The 17,996-nt window shown below is 36.1% G+C and overlaps 1 protein-coding gene across 1 annotated transcript; it reads right to left on the bottom strand.

Annotated features, from left to right (window-relative positions):
• Positions 1-1,680: 1,680 nt before the first annotated feature.
• gprc6a (G protein-coupled receptor, class C, group 6, member A) lies at positions 1,681-16,738 on the bottom strand. Its single transcript, XM_043685070.2, has 6 exons — positions 16,465-16,738; positions 14,212-14,515; positions 11,519-12,367; positions 8,673-8,876; positions 5,129-5,252; positions 1,681-4,273 (listed from the first exon to the last, which is right to left on the bottom strand). The coding sequence occupies exons 1-6, from the start codon at positions 16,653-16,655 to the stop codon at positions 3,198-3,200; spliced, it is 2,748 nt and encodes a 915-aa protein (XP_043541005.1). The 5' UTR covers positions 16,656-16,738; the 3' UTR covers positions 1,681-3,197.
• Between the last annotated feature and the right edge of the window lie 1,258 nt (positions 16,739-17,996).

Raw genomic sequence — 17,996 nt, forward strand, 5'->3', positions numbered from 1 at the left:
CTTTTTATGTACAAGACATACCTAGGCAAATTTCCACATGTTAAGGTAGGTGCCAATGTTGTAGCTGTACTGGAATAGCTTTGCTGAAGGAACAGCAAGGTTCTGGAGCACAAGTCTTCAGTGCTATTGCCGAAATACTTTAAGGGTCCAGAGCCTTTGCTGTATTCAGTGCCTTGAGCCATTTCTTGATATCACATGGAGTGAATCGAATTGGCTGATACTGGCAACTGTGCTGCTGGGGACCTCTGGCAGAGGCTGGGTTGGATTACTTGCCACGTCTGGCCAAAGATTGTTACAAATGCTTTAGCCTTATCTTTTGCATCAATATGCTAGGCTTCCCTGTGATAGAGGAAGGAGATTTTTATGGAGCATCCTCCTCCATCAAATTGTTTAATTGTGCACCACTATCTTCAATTATATGTGACAGGACTGAAGAGTTTAGATCACATCTGACAGTTGTAGAATTGCTTAGCTCTGTCTATTATTTACTGTGTATGCAGTTTGACATGCAAGTAGTACCGTTTTGTAGCTTAACTAGTTTAAAATCACATTTTTAGGTAAGCCTGTTGCACTCCTGTAACCCTCATTGAATTCTGAATGGTTATAAGCTTTGCTCAAATTGTTACTTGATGCAAGACCCTAAATAATTTTTCAGGTGCTTTATTTGCTGTTGATTGTCTTTCAGCAATCTTATTTAGAATTGCATTGCATTTTGTTATATCACCAATTATTTGTTTATGGAGTCAGAAGCTATTCAATAAAAATGGGAACACTCCCGCAGTTGGACAAGCTGGAGTTTCTGCTAGATATGTTGATACTTTTAACCACAATTCACCTAAAATAATACAAATGGTTGAAACATTTTAAATGCAATTGTGTTTAACTGGACTTGAGCTTCCAAAATGTTTTATACTAGCTTTAAAGAAGTGGTAAAATCTGGCTCCACCTACACAACTGGTACACTTGTAAATCAAACTAACCATTGCTAGATTACACTAATAACTTCTGTTTATTGATCATCAAGGGAACTCTTAGAACTAAACTGTTTTATGACAAGGATATGAATAGGAAAATTATAACTTTTGAATGTATTTTTTCTTAATTGACATATGCCAATATAACTAACAAATGGTCCTGGATACAACTTTTTAAAGTCATTTTGCATTATTTAAAGTTATGTTAATAGCAGTTGGCACACATACACTGATCAATAATATTTATAATTTCTGATAGACACACCTTAAATAAACTAAATTACATAATTTATCATTCTTTAGAAATATTTTAAGACACTCTTCTTCAAAAAAAACCTGAAATATTGCCAAATATGCAAATGACGTGAGCAGTAACTCGACAGAAATAAAATCCCTCACGCATTCAGGGCAATTTTGAGTGCACCTTATGACTGGATAAGTGATGGCTCCTAGGTGAAAACTTCAGGCTATTGTGTTTGAAAGCTCTTAATGATGTTCTGATGGCTTCAAACCTTTTTATTGCATTAGTGAGACATAGCATGACCTAAAGAAGAAAGTTAGCATTTGTTTTGTGTTTTCGTTAAGCCACTTTTTTTTAATGTATAAGTTCCTACCGCAAATGTGATGTAAGAAACTGGGCTAAATTTTCATGTAAACACAACCTTGGAAACTCCTGGCCAATTAAGAATACTACTAACAAAGAAAGTAATTCAAATTTAGGTTTACTTAAACAGTAATTTTCAATGCATTCAAAAATATCAATGTGTTAATTCTGTACATATTTTTCGATCAGGTATTTATACATACTTTGTTATATTTAAAAATTAAAATTAAAATATATTAATAAAAATAGAGCATAATATACACAACTGTGAAAGTAATAATTGAACTACTTAACATGAATGTGATTCCAAGTTGCTAGTGGCTAGATTCTAGTGCTATCAATATTACTTAGAATATTAGGATTTTCCTGGTTTCTACATTTTCATTATTTTTGCCGATTTTATTGGCCAATATTAATAGCCATACAGTACAACTGCACAAAATATGAGATATTAACAAACAATATACTCAATATTTATACAAATTTCAGAAGCCATAGCATATTAATTTAAAAGTAGTTTTGATTGATACATGAATGGTTGTAGCATGTTACTCATCCCTTTCCTGTATTAACTTGCTGGCTTACTCAACCCCATCTATTTTTGCACCATTGCTGCAGATGAAACCATTTCAAAGTTTATTTTGGTAAATTTCTTTCTCTGAAGTATAGTCAACCTGTATGATGAAGTATAATGTACTTCAGGATCACCTGAGGTTTTCCATACCAAATAAATGCATCATCATATACTTTCAGACAGAAAAGTCAACATTTTTGCTGACCAGCGTCTCACCCAGAAGTGAAACTTTGTGAAAGATCTGAAAACAGGCCAGCAAGCACCACCCAAGTTATAAAACGAGGTGGAATTAAGATGTGAGTCAACATCTTGTTATATGTTCTTCTTTTTGGGGTGATATCTAACATCCTTGCCATGCCTGAAAGGATGCTTTTGCCCTTCCTTATATTACTGCAAATTGCTTGGTGGTGGTGTGCAAATGATGGTATAAAGAAGGGAAAATTAAGAATAAGAGATATTCATTTTAAAATGATACTTATGTTTCCATAGCATCCTATAGAAAGAATCTTAGTCATTGTTTCACATTGGATAAGATATAAAATTAATATATTAGAAAATATATGTAGTAAAATATGACATTATATGCATCCTCTGATATCTAATAAGATCTCAATATTTAGAAATTTTACATTCAAATAACTTGGATCTTTTAAACTCTAATCTTTAAAAAGATAGGCAAGATTAGAAATATTACAAACATTCCTTCTCCGACCATGATCATTAATTATATGAATTATTTCCTCATCAGGAGGACAGGTATGAGGTAAGAAGTGACTTTGCTTCTGTAAATTAATAATGCCCACTACGTGGAACTGTTACATTTGTAATGTGGGGAAATCAATCTCCAACCTTTCATAAAAGTGCAATTTGTTTGTTGCGCTGAACCACTGTGTTAGGCAACCAAGGCCCAAAAATTACAAAGTGAATAATGCTACCGGGCTAGATTGAACCGACCATAATGTAGACTCAAATGTAAAACAGCTTCAATGTGAAGTGATTTAATCTGTGTGCAAAACATTTTTAGTCAATTTTTGCAAATCAACATTTACCAACTAGAACTTCTCTTCCTTGAAACACAAGTGAATCCATTGTTTTGTGCAGCAGAAGTGATGCTAAGTATCTTTTGACTGTTGTTACTTTTGATGGACTTGCAGGACTTGTTATGTCCTGAGTCGTTCAGTGAATGTTGACTGTTTGTTATAAGATTTGTGCTTTTTAGTGAATAGTCATACAAATTTTTCAAAAACGAGTTGGTAGTGTTACATTCTTTCTTAAACAGAATAATGTAGCACTTTGGAAAAAACTGACAGCATAATATGCCGTAGGTGGAAGATAAAATTGCAACTACTTCCACTGCTGGGAGATACAAGCCATGAGTGGTTACATAGACAGGTACAAAGGTAATCCATGAAATAAAGTAAATCAACATGCTAAATGTAATAAATTTAGCTTCGTTGTAGTTTTCTGGCAACTTTCTTCCTTTAAAGGCAAAACTAAAACATATCAGCGCAAGAAGTGCTATGTATCCTAACATAACAGCAAATGCCACATAAGAACCCTCATTACATTCTACCAAAATTTCCTTTCGCAATCTGGTATCATCTTTGTGCATTTTTGGTCCATTGAACACCAACCACATTGTACAAATAATAACCTGAAGTCCAGTACAGAAACTTGTAATGAGCCCAGAATGGTAAAAGTTCCTCAAATTATGTTGATTAGCTGGATTAAAGTCGAACGCTAGTAGAATTTTAAGTGATTTTGCCAAAGCACATGAAACAGAAAGAGTAAAGCTGATGCCAAATAAGCACTGTCTGATATTGCAAGTAATGTCATTTGGTTTTCCAATGAAAAAGCCAACACTTAAAAAACTGAACAGCAAAGAGATGAGCATAATGAAACTTATGGTACCACCATTGGACTTAACAGCTGGTGTACTGACATTCTTGAAAAAGATGGAAATTATTATAATGATTAAAACAATTCCAAAAGCTGCAAGAGTTAACAGTACAATAGAAAATCCGTTGCTCCAGTCAAGAAATATAATGCGTTTTTTGTAGCAATGTGCACTTCCACTTGGTGCCCACTCATCAGGTAAACAAAAGTCACATTGCAGTGCATCTGAAATGAAGAGGACAAAAGATCTTACAAGTTAATACATCAAGTTATTAATTTAAACTATCCTCTGGTCTTAGTGGTAAAAGGCCTTTTGTCATTTAACTAGGGACCCTCTAACCTGATTCTTATTCCAGATTTTTGCTAATGCTTCCTCAGGATGAATTGATATTTATGATGATCAGTTGATCCTTATTGTCTAAAATGATCCCAACTTCCTTCCCTGAAAGTCATTTAGCTAAGCTGAGCTGTAATGAGGATAGGAATGCTACAGTTGTCCTCAGTTCTCCTGCAGTAGGAAAGGAATGGAGATGTTTGCTTCTAAACATTGTTCATGGAATTTTACAACAGAAAAAAAATATATTTGTGTGAATTGCAAATAAAAACTAGAGAAAGTAACTGTGATATCCTTGGTTGAGTATTCTGCCTGCAGTCACTCCTGAGTTTCAGATGAATAATATCCACTTGAGCAAAATATTGAGGACATGTAGCAATTTATCAGCTCCCTGTAAGTGAGTCAAGAATGAGGGAAGAAAATTGGTCAAAAGTGTGCATGATTGTGAGCTGTATGTTACCATACAACTCAAATTCTACGACAAATGTTCTATTAGGATAGATTTAATATAATTTAAGATTTCCTCTTAAAGTTTCAGGGGTTGAGAGCCACAGTGCTTAACTGTGAAGTGTCTGAGGAGGTGGAGATCTTTTTCTGGGAACAAATTACAATTCTATTACTGTCATTGGAATCCTAATGATGCAAAGATACTAGCCCTCCTGGATATTTCACATGTAATTTAATGTATGACTGTACAAATAGATGACACATACAATAATTTACAAATAGACTTATTTACTACCTACCTTTTGTTTTGGAGTAAGTATTGAAAGTGCAGTTTATACAATCATAACAACATGTATGTTGGCTTTCAGATGACAACTTTATTTGTCCTGGCTGGCACTGGTTTGAGCAGTTAGACACCACAGCCTTTTAAGAAAATGCAAACAATATTTATCAATGTTGAAATGTATGATAATCATAAAATGTGACCTCCAAATATGCTCTCAGCTAATATGCTTGCAAATTCTAATTTTAAAAACAATTTGTGTTTGAAAAAAGTTCATTTTGGAGTAATACTGAGGCCACCTTAGCTTTTCTGAATTGTTAAGCAAAATAAATGAAAAATATCAAGCAAATAGGAAATTTAAATTACATCAATGAAAAAATAATATTTTCCTAGTTCAAAAGTAGCATTTTGCCTCCTTGTCCTCTAAATGTTCGCTCTCTCACCTTAAACTGGTGCCCTCTTGTAGTTGACCTTTCCACACTGGGGAAAAAGCCTCTGACGATCTATCCTATCTAGGCCTCTCATAATTTTGTAGACCTCTATCAGCTCACCCCAAACCTCTGTATTTCCAGTGAAAACCAGCCCAGTTTATCCAACCTCTGCTCATAACTAAAACTCTCCAGAATAGGCGACATTCTGATAAATCTTCTCTACAACTTCTCCAAAGCATCCAATGGGTCAATGGGCTAAAAAATGACAGATGGAGTTCAATCTGGGTAAACGTGAGGTATTGCATTTTGGTACAACAAACAAGGGTGTGTTTTATACATTTAATGGTAGGGCCTTGGGCAGTGTTGTAGAACAGAAGGACCTAGGGGTGCAGATACATAATTATTTGAGGTTTGTGTCACATATAGACAGCATGGTTAAAAAGGGGTTTGACATGCTTGCCTTCATTGCCCAAAACTTTGAATATAGGTGTCAGGAAGTCAGGTTGAGATTGTACAGGACATTGGTGAGGCCTCTTCTAGAATACTGTCGAGAGTGTGGTGCTGGAAAAGCATAGCAGGTCAAGCAGCATCCGAGGAGCAGGAGAATCGACGTTTCGGCATAAGCCCTTCATCATTCCAGTACCACACTCTTGACTCTGATCTCCAGCAGTCCTCACTTTCTGCTACTTCTAGAATACTGTGTCCAGTTATGGTCGCTCTGTTATAGGAAGGATATTATCAAGGTGGAGAAGGTTCAGAAGAAATTTACCAGGATGTTGCCGGATTTGGAAGGTTTGACTCATAAAGGAAGGCTGGATAGGCTGGGAGCATAGGAGGTTGTGAGGTGATCTGATAGAAGTGTATAAAATAATGAGATGTATAGATAGAGTTAATGGTAGTTACCTTTTCCCTAGGACAGGGAATTTCAAGAGTAGGGGTTACATTTTTAATGTGCAACGGAAGAGATTTAAAAAAGATATAAGAGGCAGGTTTTTTACACAGGGGGTGGTTCGCGTATGGAATGAACTTCCTGAGAAAGTGGTGGATGCGGGTACAATTACAGCATTTAAAAGACATTTGGATAGATACATGCCTGGGAAAGGTTTGGAGGGATATGGGCCAGGAGCAGGCAGGTGGGACTAGTTTAGTTTGGGATTATGTTCAGCACGGGCTGTATGGACTGAAGGGTCTCTTTCTGGGCTGTATGACTCCATGAAGTCCTTCTGGTCGTGTGGGTGACCAGAACTGAATGCAATATTCCAAATATGGCCTAACTAAAGTTTCACGTAGCTATAAAATAACTTGTCGACATTTGTACTCGATGCACTGGCCAATCAAGGCAAGCATGTTGTATGCCTTCTTCCACTTCTCTACCTGTGTTGCCGCTTTCAGGGTTCTATGGACTGGCACATCTAGATCCCTCCATATATCAGTGCTCCTAAGGGTTCTATCATTTATTGTATAATTTGCACCCAAATTTGATCTTCCAAAATACAATACAGTGCATTTGTCCAGAATAAATTCCATCTGCTGAAATCTGCAATCTATCTATATCCCACTGTATTCTTTGACAATCCTGTTCACTATCTGCAACTCTGCCAATTTTGGTGTCATCCACAACCTTGCTAATCAGACCACCTACATTTTCATTCCAGATCATTTATATGTATTGCAAACACTAATCTCCATTCCAAAAAATACCCTCCCATTTCTACTGCCTGTCTTCTATGACCAATCCAGTTTTGTATCCATCTAGCCAGCTCATCCTGACTCCCATTTCACTTGTCCTTTTGTACCAGTTTGCTATGAGATACCTTATCAAATACCTGACTAAAGTCCATGTTGACAACATCCACTGCCTTTCCCTCATCAATCTTTCTTGTCATCTCCTCAGAAAACTCAATCAAGTTGTTGATTCCACCCCCACACAAATCCACACTGCCGATCACTAACCAGTCCATTCGCTTCAAAATGTGAATGAAATGTGTCTCTCAGTATCTTCTCCAACAACTTCACCAGCACTGACGTCAGGCTCGCCAGCCTGTAATTACCTGAATTATCCCTTCATAAACAAAGGAATAACATTGACCATTCTCCAGTCCTCTAGAACTCATCTGAGGCCAAAGAGGATGCAAAGATATCTGTGCAGACCCTAGATATTTTCTTCGCACAGTATCCTGGGATGAATCCCATTTAGGGACTTGCCTACCTTAATACATTTCAAAACACCTAACACTTTCTCCTTCATTATGTTGATCTGCCCAAGAATATTCACACACATTTCCCTAGCCTTAACTAGCCTCACACCCCTCTCTTTGGTGAATACCGATGTACTCGTTAAGGATCTCACCCATTTCCTCTGGCTCCACACATAATCTCCCATGTATAATACCCCAATCCTATAACATGTCAAATACCATCTGAAAATCCAAATGTTCCACCTTCACCAGCTCCCATTTATCTATCCTTTTAGTTATACCCCTCATACAACTCTAAAAGATTTTTGAAATATTACTTTCCTTCTATAAATCCAAATCAACTTGACATAATTATATTGGATTTTGAAAGGTTCTTTGTGGTGTACAAGCTCCTTGCATGTGCTATTGGAGGTGAAGGTGTAGAAAAGAGGGGATCTTGGAAACTTGTGAGAAAATAAGCTGAAGGTTGTCCTTTCTCTCCAGTGTGATCCTGGAGCAGTGGACAGTTTTGGGGAGTAGTGGTCTGATGACACACTGATGTAGTGCAGCCAGATCTGGTGATGTGATTAAAACCAACATGTTTGATCCTACATTTTTGGATGTAAGTGAAGAACACTGAAGGCAGAAGTTGTGCAGCAATGCTGAGAAAGGTATGGGCATCACGGGAGATACTGGGATAATCAGGGAAAGGGGAGGGAGTGGTCAGGTGGTCCATGATCCCTGTTTCGCCACCAATGCCTCCAATTGTCCCCATATGGGACAAACAGAGGTTCCCCTTCAACCTGGCAGGCAGGCCATCCTAGTTTCCTGATGGAAAGGCAGTCACTTTTCCTAAGAAGATATTTGGTAATATTACTGGCAATAATATTTTGGTGCTATGTGAAACCCTAAAAGGTAAGAGCTAAGAATGATTAATATTGAACAAAATTACCTTTAAACAATTGAGCTTTGAATCTCTCACTGTAATTTTATTCTCCTCTATATCATATTCAGCAACTTTCCGATTGATCTCCACTTTGCCTTCCATGAAGTTCCACATCACGATATCATATCCAGACATTAAATCGCCTGAAGGATCAAAATGAATCTTTGTTCCTTCATCAGTTATGTTTACTTTCTTCAGGTATTCCAGCAACTGCAGGAAAAGGTAAGGAATAACTAGAATGTTTTTACTTAATATCATCACACTAAGCTTAATTAAATAGGTTGGACTTAATTATATGAATCAATATTGAATTTCAGACTATCACCATTATGAAGATGGTGAAACTTCATTTTGAATCTTCAAAATAATTGCTTGAAGGCATTTAGTCCATAAAAAGCTTTTATTTGTGTTCACTGACTTATTTTCAGAGGCATATCTAGGTAAACTATGGAATATAGAAAAGGACAATTGAGATTCACGTCAGAGAATCTGATTTCATAAGGAGAAATCTGTAAATTGACAAAATGATTTTTTTTGTGTTCAGCAGCATCTAATGCCATCTTTATTTTTAATACAAAATCTGGTATTGCCTTTTATCCATTAACACTTAATTTAACTCCATACTCAATCTTACCTTGTCATTCTTCCAAAACCCTGACAAACCTTGTCACAACTCACTGGAACTGAAAATCAAGCCCCACTATTCCCAGACCTATCCCAAAGTGAAAGTTTGATTAAACCACCAAATTGCCCAATTTTACCTAACTGTCTAACATAGATTAAAAAGACATATGCACCAATTATTTTTTCTATCAACAAGAAAATTACTATTTTTATAGTCAAGATGTTTAATTAATCAAAAGCAAAGAATAGACACATCAAATTATTAGTTTATAACTTTAGAACTTAAATGGTACCCCTTTTAAAAACGCAGATGCACCTCTAAACTAACAACAAAACAACAAGACTAGACAAGTATTGTGAGTGGGAAAGCAAAAAGAATTAGAGACATGCAGTTCTGGCACCAATCTGGATCACAGATGTTTATGAATGTTTCTTTCTCACAGATTTCTTTTGACTCCTGATTCTTTGCAAATGTGGATACAGGAATTCTGAGTCTTTCATTCACTGGTGAGGATTCAGTGCCTCTAAATGTGCTTTTAGCCCTTTTCCTTTCAGCAAGGGATTTACAGGGAGAACAAGTTACAGAAAAAGACAAGGGAGAGTGATTAGTTACTGGGGACTTTCTTTTACTTCTCCACCAAGAAGTGAGAGAGAAAGATGGATGTTACCATTATATTGTTCACACCCAAGTCTGCCCAGGAACCAATCCAATGATTGTTGCTATTCTGGGCTCTCTTGAGCTCACAACAACTAATGTCAATTGAAAAGCCTTTCAAAAGATTGTTTCTGAGCATAATTATCCTGAACATAGACATAGTACATTGTGTCTGGAGTGATCCTTCATTGCTTGAATAAGGTAACATTGTAGATACAACTCACAATGTGTTTAAGTGACTTGTTTTTAAAACTGCAAACATTTTACAGGGTTTCTTTAGGTTAAGGCATCTCTCAATTTTAGTCTACAGCCCAAAAAAAAGTAGATGTGAATTTTACAGTGAATATTGTCACTTCTGACCTTATGATGGAGAAAAGGTCATCGATGAAACAATTGAAGATAATTGGGCCAAGTACACAACTCTGAAGAATTCCTAGAGAAATGTCCTTGGATGTGGATGATTGATCTCCATGGCCACAATCATCCTCCTTTGTATTAAGTATAACTTCAACTAGAGAAGAGTCTTGACTTTCATTGACTCCCATATTACTGGGTCTCCTTGATACTGTGTCAAATGTGGCCTTAATTCCAAAGACAGTCACTCTCACCTTGTCTCTGAAGTTCAGCTCTTCTGTCCGTATCTGGACCAAGGCTGTAATGAGGTCAGGAACTAAGTGGCCAGGGCAGAAACCACCTAAGCATCAATGAGTAGGATATTATTCAGCAAATGCTACTTGATAGCACTGTCAATGGGTTCTTCCATCACTTTGCTAATGACCAAGTAATTAACTGAAATGGATTTATCCTTTTTTTTGTGGACATGACAACTTAGTAATTTTGCAAATATTGTTCAGTCTGTTTCAGAATTAAAACTTTACTGAATAGTTTGGTTAGGTATGTGGCTAGTTCTGGAGCTTCTGCCTTCAGTACAATTACTGGAATGTTGTCAGGGTCCACAATCTGTGAAAAATCCAATTTTTTCTGCTGATTCTTTATAGGACGAGGATGACATTCCTTTTACCAGGAGCACAAATAGCAAATGATATGTTAGAAAAAAAATTAAAGTTATAAATTCACATTTATTTTTGTTGGCCCTTGGAGAATTTAACTTACATTTTTGGTTTGGGTGTAAATAAACTAGAATGCTTCCACAGACCATTGAGAGAATGAAAGTAAAGCTGAGGAAAGTGAAAAGAGGGACATGGGCAATATGTAGCAGGTCTAAATAAGGATTAGGAATCGGGGCAAGCTGGGTGGGCCTGCATTGTTCTTTGTTCTTTGTAATTATTTCAGCAGAACTATTCATTCTTTATCTCATTGTTACACTGCAGTACACAACTATATGCGATCAGCCTGTCAACATGCATTAATAAGAGAGATTGTATGTGCTTTAAAACAATTTCTTAGTGTAAACAGTGCTAATAACCTGCTTGCCCCAAATAGAACTATGCACTGTAAAGGCCGAATTGCAGAAAAATTGTTAATATTGAAATTGGATATTGTATACGTAGCATGCAGTTAGACTGAATGGCACATAACGTAATTCATTTTTGTGTCTTAAGATAAGGTTTACCTCCCAAGGTGCAAAGTTGAATGACTTCTGGCAAATTCCTTCATTACATTTTAGTAGCATTTTAAGAGCATGTGCAAGAGCAGTCACCGACCACTGTATATTGGAAGTAACACCTGGGTCAATATAATTCACCAGAAAATCATCCTCCTGGTATTGTATCTCCATGGAATTGTTGACAGTAAGCAGGCTATTAGCCATTGCATGATGCGTATGGTTTGAAAGACATGAATCTAAGTTATAGGTTTGTACATGCGCACAAAGTTTTCGAAGGTTATAGTATTCTGTTAAAAATGTGTTCGAACTTTTAGGATTACGTGGTAAGTTTTTCACATAATTTTGAAATGTGGAAACGTTTCCACTCTTAAATGTAAATCCAACAATATTCCCGAGATTTTGAATGTTCTCTAAACGAGTAATGTTACTGTTAGTTGACCAACTGTCACTGGCAATCCATACTTTACTTATGTTCTGATTGCTTAATTCCTTAAATAGTTGGGTGACATGAGAGCTTTTCCCAAAAATAACAATGACGTTCACTCTTGTTTGGTTGATGATAATGTTTGCTATTTCTTTTATTCTGGAATTAGTTACTTGAACTGATGAGTAAAATGGAATAACTTCTTGAAAAGCAATGCATATGCCTGCTTGCTCTGCTTGTGTGATGAAATTATTTATTCCAGAACGGCTGTATTCTTCATCACTTGCGATAGTTCCAACCCAGTTCCACTGGAACATCTGAACCAGTTTGACCATGCCTTTGGTTTGATACTCATCACTTGGAATTGTTCGAAAAAAAGCAGGAAATCGAGCCTTATCACTGAGGATTTTAGCTGAAGATGAGTAGCTAATCTGTGAAAAATAGAAATGTTCAGAAATATCAGTCTTGAAGTCTACATTTCTGACATGCTGCATAATTTACGACCATGAGTCCACCATTTATTAAAACTCTAATAGTATAACGTCACACAAAGAAAGTTAGTATTTGCTATTTTTTCCAACAATCAAACCTTTTTGATTTTGTTTTCTCAGTGACTTAAAAATGATGTTGAACATTACCAACTAGAGTTTAAAGTGTCAAGATGGGCTGTGTTAAATGTTCTTATAGAAAAAAGGTATCTTTTGTCTGTCAATTTCTTATAGAGCTTTGCTTTCTAACTAAACAACACTGCCTGATCTTATTACTGCTTATTAGAAGATGATGTGCTGTACAAAAGAAGAGAATGATGCCCACAGTAGTACGAACCATTTTAAAAAACAGTCATGAATTTTGGACATGCCAATGTGAAAAGTACAGTATCAATTTTCACAAGGCCAAACTCTTAGTATCATATCAATCATGTGCTATTACAATCCTGTAATTCGCAATCCCTTATGGCAATGTGATCAAATCAGTTTATCTTGAGGTCAATATAACACACAAAGATGTTATTTTCAAGTAGGAAAGGAAATAAGAGTGCATCTCATGGCAATATAGCTCATGATGAATCATACTGAGATTTCAGCCACCAAAAAGTGTGTCTTTCTACACAATTTCATAAAACTGAAAGCAACTGTGTACATCATGGCCAGTACTTGTGGGACATTTGATAGGATATTATTTGCCACCCTGAAGTTGTTGGATCTGCCCACAACTTTAGAGTTTACCATGAGCACAAGTTAACTTGGAAACCCTGAAATTATAATCTGTCATTCTCTGTTCCTTCTCTTTCATCCCAAACCCCACCCCAAAGCTGGTTAGTAGTGAAATCAGCTGAACTGGTAAAATGCACCCACTTCTGTTCTCATGTCATTGTAAGAAACCACACAAAATGTTGAGCTATGTTCGATGAGGAGGAACTAGCTTTTCTGCCAGGAATTCAGTAATAACTACTGCTAAGCAACCAATCGGATCTTGAAAATATAATACAATTTTAGTGAAACAATGTCAAAAGTCTCGATTATGATTAATTGCTAGGTTTTTCAAAAGTAGATTTTTTAATGACTTTTTAAAAAAATTCTATAATATTTCAGTTTCAACCTCAACGCCATGAGAATGTTCGAAGTTTTATTTCATTCACAATGAAATGTATTAAAAAATTATCTAATTCGTTATGCTTTTCATTTCCTGGTGGCTATCTGTGAGAAATCTTGAATGTGATGGTGTGATGATGACAGCAATTTGGCTCTTTGGAACCCACCAAAGATTGCTGCAATCAATGCTACGTCAAGAGAGTTAAATTCCTCAACATAGAGATTGTGCAATATTTCAATACAGCTTTGTTTCAGACAGAGTGGCTTTTCCACTGACTGCAAAGGTTTGGCCATCAGAGTGAGGGCCAGGGAGTGACATGCTACAGAACTTCTTTTTCTGGTAGTAACAATATTTAACATATTTAAGAAGGGAAAATTATAGGGAGAAAATATCACTACTGAATGTAACACAAATATTTCAGGAGAGAAAAGGTATTGAGGGATATGAAGATTTTATAGGATTATTATCAATCATAAAATGACAGGATAATTGGTCTATTTTTTTTTTTCCTTTTTGTTGTTTTATTTCATCTGCCACCTGAACTCAACAGTGAATTACCATATCGATACACAGCTAGATTTGTAATATTTTTTCTGAATAAGAGTATAAGATTGATACAATCATTTCTAAAATACCTTAACAGCAAAATAACACGTAGATACAATTGAGAAAATGTCCTTACCTGAGGTATCAGTTGGATGTTCAACAACCTTGCAATTGCAATGCTAACCTCTGATGTAGCAGCTCCTACAACTGCCTGTACTGTTGGCCGATAATCTGTATAGTTACACTGTACTTTGACACAATTATCTGTGGAGTTGGAGTTAGAAAGGAACCTCAAGGTTGCTTTTAGTGCTTTTGTAGGATCTGTGCAAGTGTCATAAATTTCATAACCTAGTTTGATTCCAGGCAATAGAGTTGAATTATTCACCATTTCTATGGAGTGGATCAAGGCAAGGGCTTTCACCAAGCCTCGGACATCATACCTGCACATCAGAGTGTAAAGAAAATAGAAACACAAATAAAAAGTTATTAAATAAATGTATGATATTATTCCAATAATTTAACATTATATTGCTATCATTATGATTATTTTAATAAGATATAATGAGATATAAAATATTATTATGATTTCTGTTGTTGTTATTGTTTACCATTGTTGCTACTAGAAAGAAAACTTTCACCAATGCAGTGGAAACAAAAAAATGCTGGAGATCACAATAGGTCAGTCAGCATTCATGGAGAGAGTGCAAGCTAACATTTCGAGTCTAGATCACTCTTCATCAGAGCTTTGATAAGCTGTGATTTCCAGTACTTTTTTGTTTTCAGTACAGATTCCAGCATCTGCAGTAAGTTGCTCCTATTTTCACCAATGTAGCACCATTCATTGCATGAGAACATCCCAAATTATTTGCAGTCAATGAAGTACTTTTTTACGCATTGTACTGATATTATTTAGGAAATATAGCAATGAATTTATGCACTGCTATGATAGTTACAAAACTATACTATCAATTTTTGACTCGTCACCTGTTTTTCAATACCTGGGACCTTTTATTGACTGAAGTATTTTTTAAAACTTACTCATTAAGGTGAAAATCTGACCATGTTGACCCAGGTTCATGAAATTATCATTCCCCAGATTGAAATGAAATTGATATATCACTAAAGTTGGTTGTCACTCAGATCTGTATCACTTGTTTGATTTATACTGTTCTGGAAATTGTACATATTGGGATGAAATATCACCTGCAGATTATCTAGCTTGGGGGATAAAAAAGAAGCCAGAGACAGGAATATACAGAAGAACTGTATTTCAGACAACAGCTTTTGAACAGAGACAGACTGTGAGGAAAGATAGATTTGCAACAGCAGAGTTGGAAAGTTAACTCTCTTAGTTTTCCTGTTTTTCTCTCAAAGTCTCAGCAGTGCCCAGTGTAAAACAAATCAATGAAATATTCATTCATCTAGAACTCACAGACAGCTACAAATTTTACAAAGGATTGAAATCATCAATTGAGAAACTATGGTCTCTGGTTAAATCTGGCACCTCAGGGACTCTAAGGACATTTTAAACAGCATAGTCTTTATTTTTTTTCTTACTAAATGCTCTCCCATTTTTAAACTTTTATACCTGCATTTGTTTGGATGTTTTATAGAGTCATATGGTATAGAAACAGGCCCCATAGTAAAGTCAGAGAGCTTTCAAAGGATGGTCAGGCCAAAAGTTCCACAGCAATTGGGTTGACTCTTACCAGCCCTCTTAAATAGTCTTGTGCCAGCCACTTAGTTGCATCAAACCACAATAAGATGTGATTAATTATAAACAAGTGCTAGCATCCTCCTGTCCTATGGAAAAAAATGTCTGGTATTCCATTATATAACTTAACTAAACAACTTCCTTGTTCATTAAGGGTTCTAATCTCGTAAATGTCTTACAGGATCAGATGGGTCACAGCAACAAATATCATGAAATTTGTTGCCCTATATAACTTTGTGTTGCCACGGGATGTAAACCAATCTAAACCTATGCTCAAGTGGTATTTAAAGGGTTTGACCTGATTTTTAACACAATATCTTCATTTCTATCCTAAAGCAAAATTATGTAAGTAATTTGATCCATCAGCACTTTTAGTTTTATGAAAATTTATAATTTTATTATAAACATCTAAAAGTTTTGAAAAGACGTGCTATGGTAACTTCAATTGTTCAAAATATCTACTTTGGTTACAGCATGCATTATAATGAGCCAAATATTTCCCCTTGAACTCAACGCTTCAAGAACCTCATATCTCACTATTGAATTTAAGATAATATAGTAAACTATTAAAAAGTACTTTAATTTAGAATGATAATCTTTTATACTAATTATACTGATTTAAGTTATTATTAAATGCATACATTTCTTTTGTTACATTTTAAATCAGTCACTTACCCTGTACATTTTTGACTCTCTGGTTTTTTAGCAATTACAACCTTTTCATGTACTGGAATGAGACCTCCAATGATGATATGTCCTGGATCTCTGGTGTTGTCAAAATCATCGAGAATATCACAAGCAAGTACTGTAGTGATAGATAGTACGCAGAAAATGGGAACCATGTACAGAATCATGCTTTGAAACATTTCTAAACTGTTTATGATAATGATAGATTTAAATCAGATTGTGACTGTTCTTTGCACAATCTGCTTTCTGATATCTGCTGGTTACAGGAGAAAGAAAGCCTGAAATATTCAGCCACACCTTACTTAAACGTTTCTACTTCTTCATTGGTGTTCAGTGTGGGCTCCTGGCTTGTAGAAATACAATAGGCACCAATCAAAATGGTATGGTGTGTCATCACTGTGCAAGTATTAGATTACAGTTTCATTTGTTTACATCATGTTATGACAAGTTTTACTGTTGACTGCCTTGCCAACTTTATGAATGTGTCAAAAAAGACTGTCACCAAATGGTTAGCTTTGTGTTTAAACATCAGAGGAGTTTTGAAGAAACTATTAGTTTTTCAGTTTGATTCTTGCCCTCCCACTGCAATATGACTTAAGTCCCAGGGCTCTTGGCTAATCTGTTTGGGTCACAAAATGGGCTGAATGTGTGCAGGTGTCAGATTCCAACTTTTGGAACATTAGGTGGACATTGATTATCTGCCAGCTGTCAGCTAAGTATGGGAAATTAATTTTGGATAGAAGGGAAGGCGGGGTGTTCTAAACAGTTGAGGTTGTATGTGTTTAAATGTTATCCTGTTGATCCTGCTCCTTAATGACTTTCCGCATCAGCAGTGCTCTCATACAGGGCTGAACAGAAAATTGTGGCAAGAACGTCATTGAAACCAACTAAACTGGAAAGCACCACAGAAACTCAGCAGGCCTGGCAACATCTGTGGAGAGAAAAGCAGAGTTAACCTTTCGAGTCTAGTGAGCCTTTGTCAGAACTGAAAATAGCTGGGAAAGAATGATATTTATGCTGATGATGGAGCTGAAGTGTGATGACTAAGAAGTGAGACGGATAGATGGCGACAATGCCAAGAGAGAGAAAACACAGGGAAATGGCCAAAGGGATTGCTGATGGTAAGCCAGGCTAGAAGGAAAGCTGAATAGATGATACTGGGCAGTATGCACAGTTAGGATTGGTTGTCTATGTTACAAACACACCATATTAAACAGGACCAGGGAGTAGGGCTGTGAGTAACAAACATGTGTTCCCACACTGAAGCTGTTAAATTCAATTTTCAGTCCTTCAGGCTATAAGGTGCCTCTGAAAACTAAAATTGCTGGAGATCACAGCGGGTCAGATAGCATCCATGAAGAGGGAGTAAGCTAACACCTCGAGTCTAGATGACTCTTCATCGAAGCTGAAGTGAAGTGTGGAGGGGGCAGTATTTATATAATAGTGAAGGGGTGGGGTAGAGTGCTTGGTGAGAAAGGATGTTGATAGTGCAGATTAAATACTCAGAATGTAAGAACAGC

Source organism: Chiloscyllium plagiosum, unplaced genomic scaffold (assembly GCF_037043375.1).
Source record: "Chiloscyllium plagiosum isolate Xiang-an unplaced genomic scaffold, Cpla_swu_hap1 HiC_scaffold_3, whole genome shotgun sequence".
In the NCBI taxonomy this organism is placed as follows: domain Eukaryota; kingdom Metazoa; phylum Chordata; class Chondrichthyes; order Orectolobiformes; family Hemiscylliidae; genus Chiloscyllium; species Chiloscyllium plagiosum.

What these genes read in the sequence shown, in the direction of transcription:
- gprc6a (XM_043685070.2), bottom strand. Translation starts at nt 16,655, where the DNA reads ATGTTTCAAAGCATGATTCTGTACATGGTTCCCATTTTCTGCGTACTA. An exon ending in TCAACTTTGCACCTTGGGAG is followed by an intron (nt 8,877 to 11,518) that starts GTAAACCTTATC and finishes CTTTTCCTGCAG; the next exon opens with TTGCTGGAATACCTGAAGAA. An exon ending in TACTTACTCCAAAACAAAAG is followed by an intron (nt 4,274 to 5,128) that starts GTAGGTAGTAAA and finishes TCTTCATTTCAG; the next exon opens with ATGCACTGCAATGTGACTTT.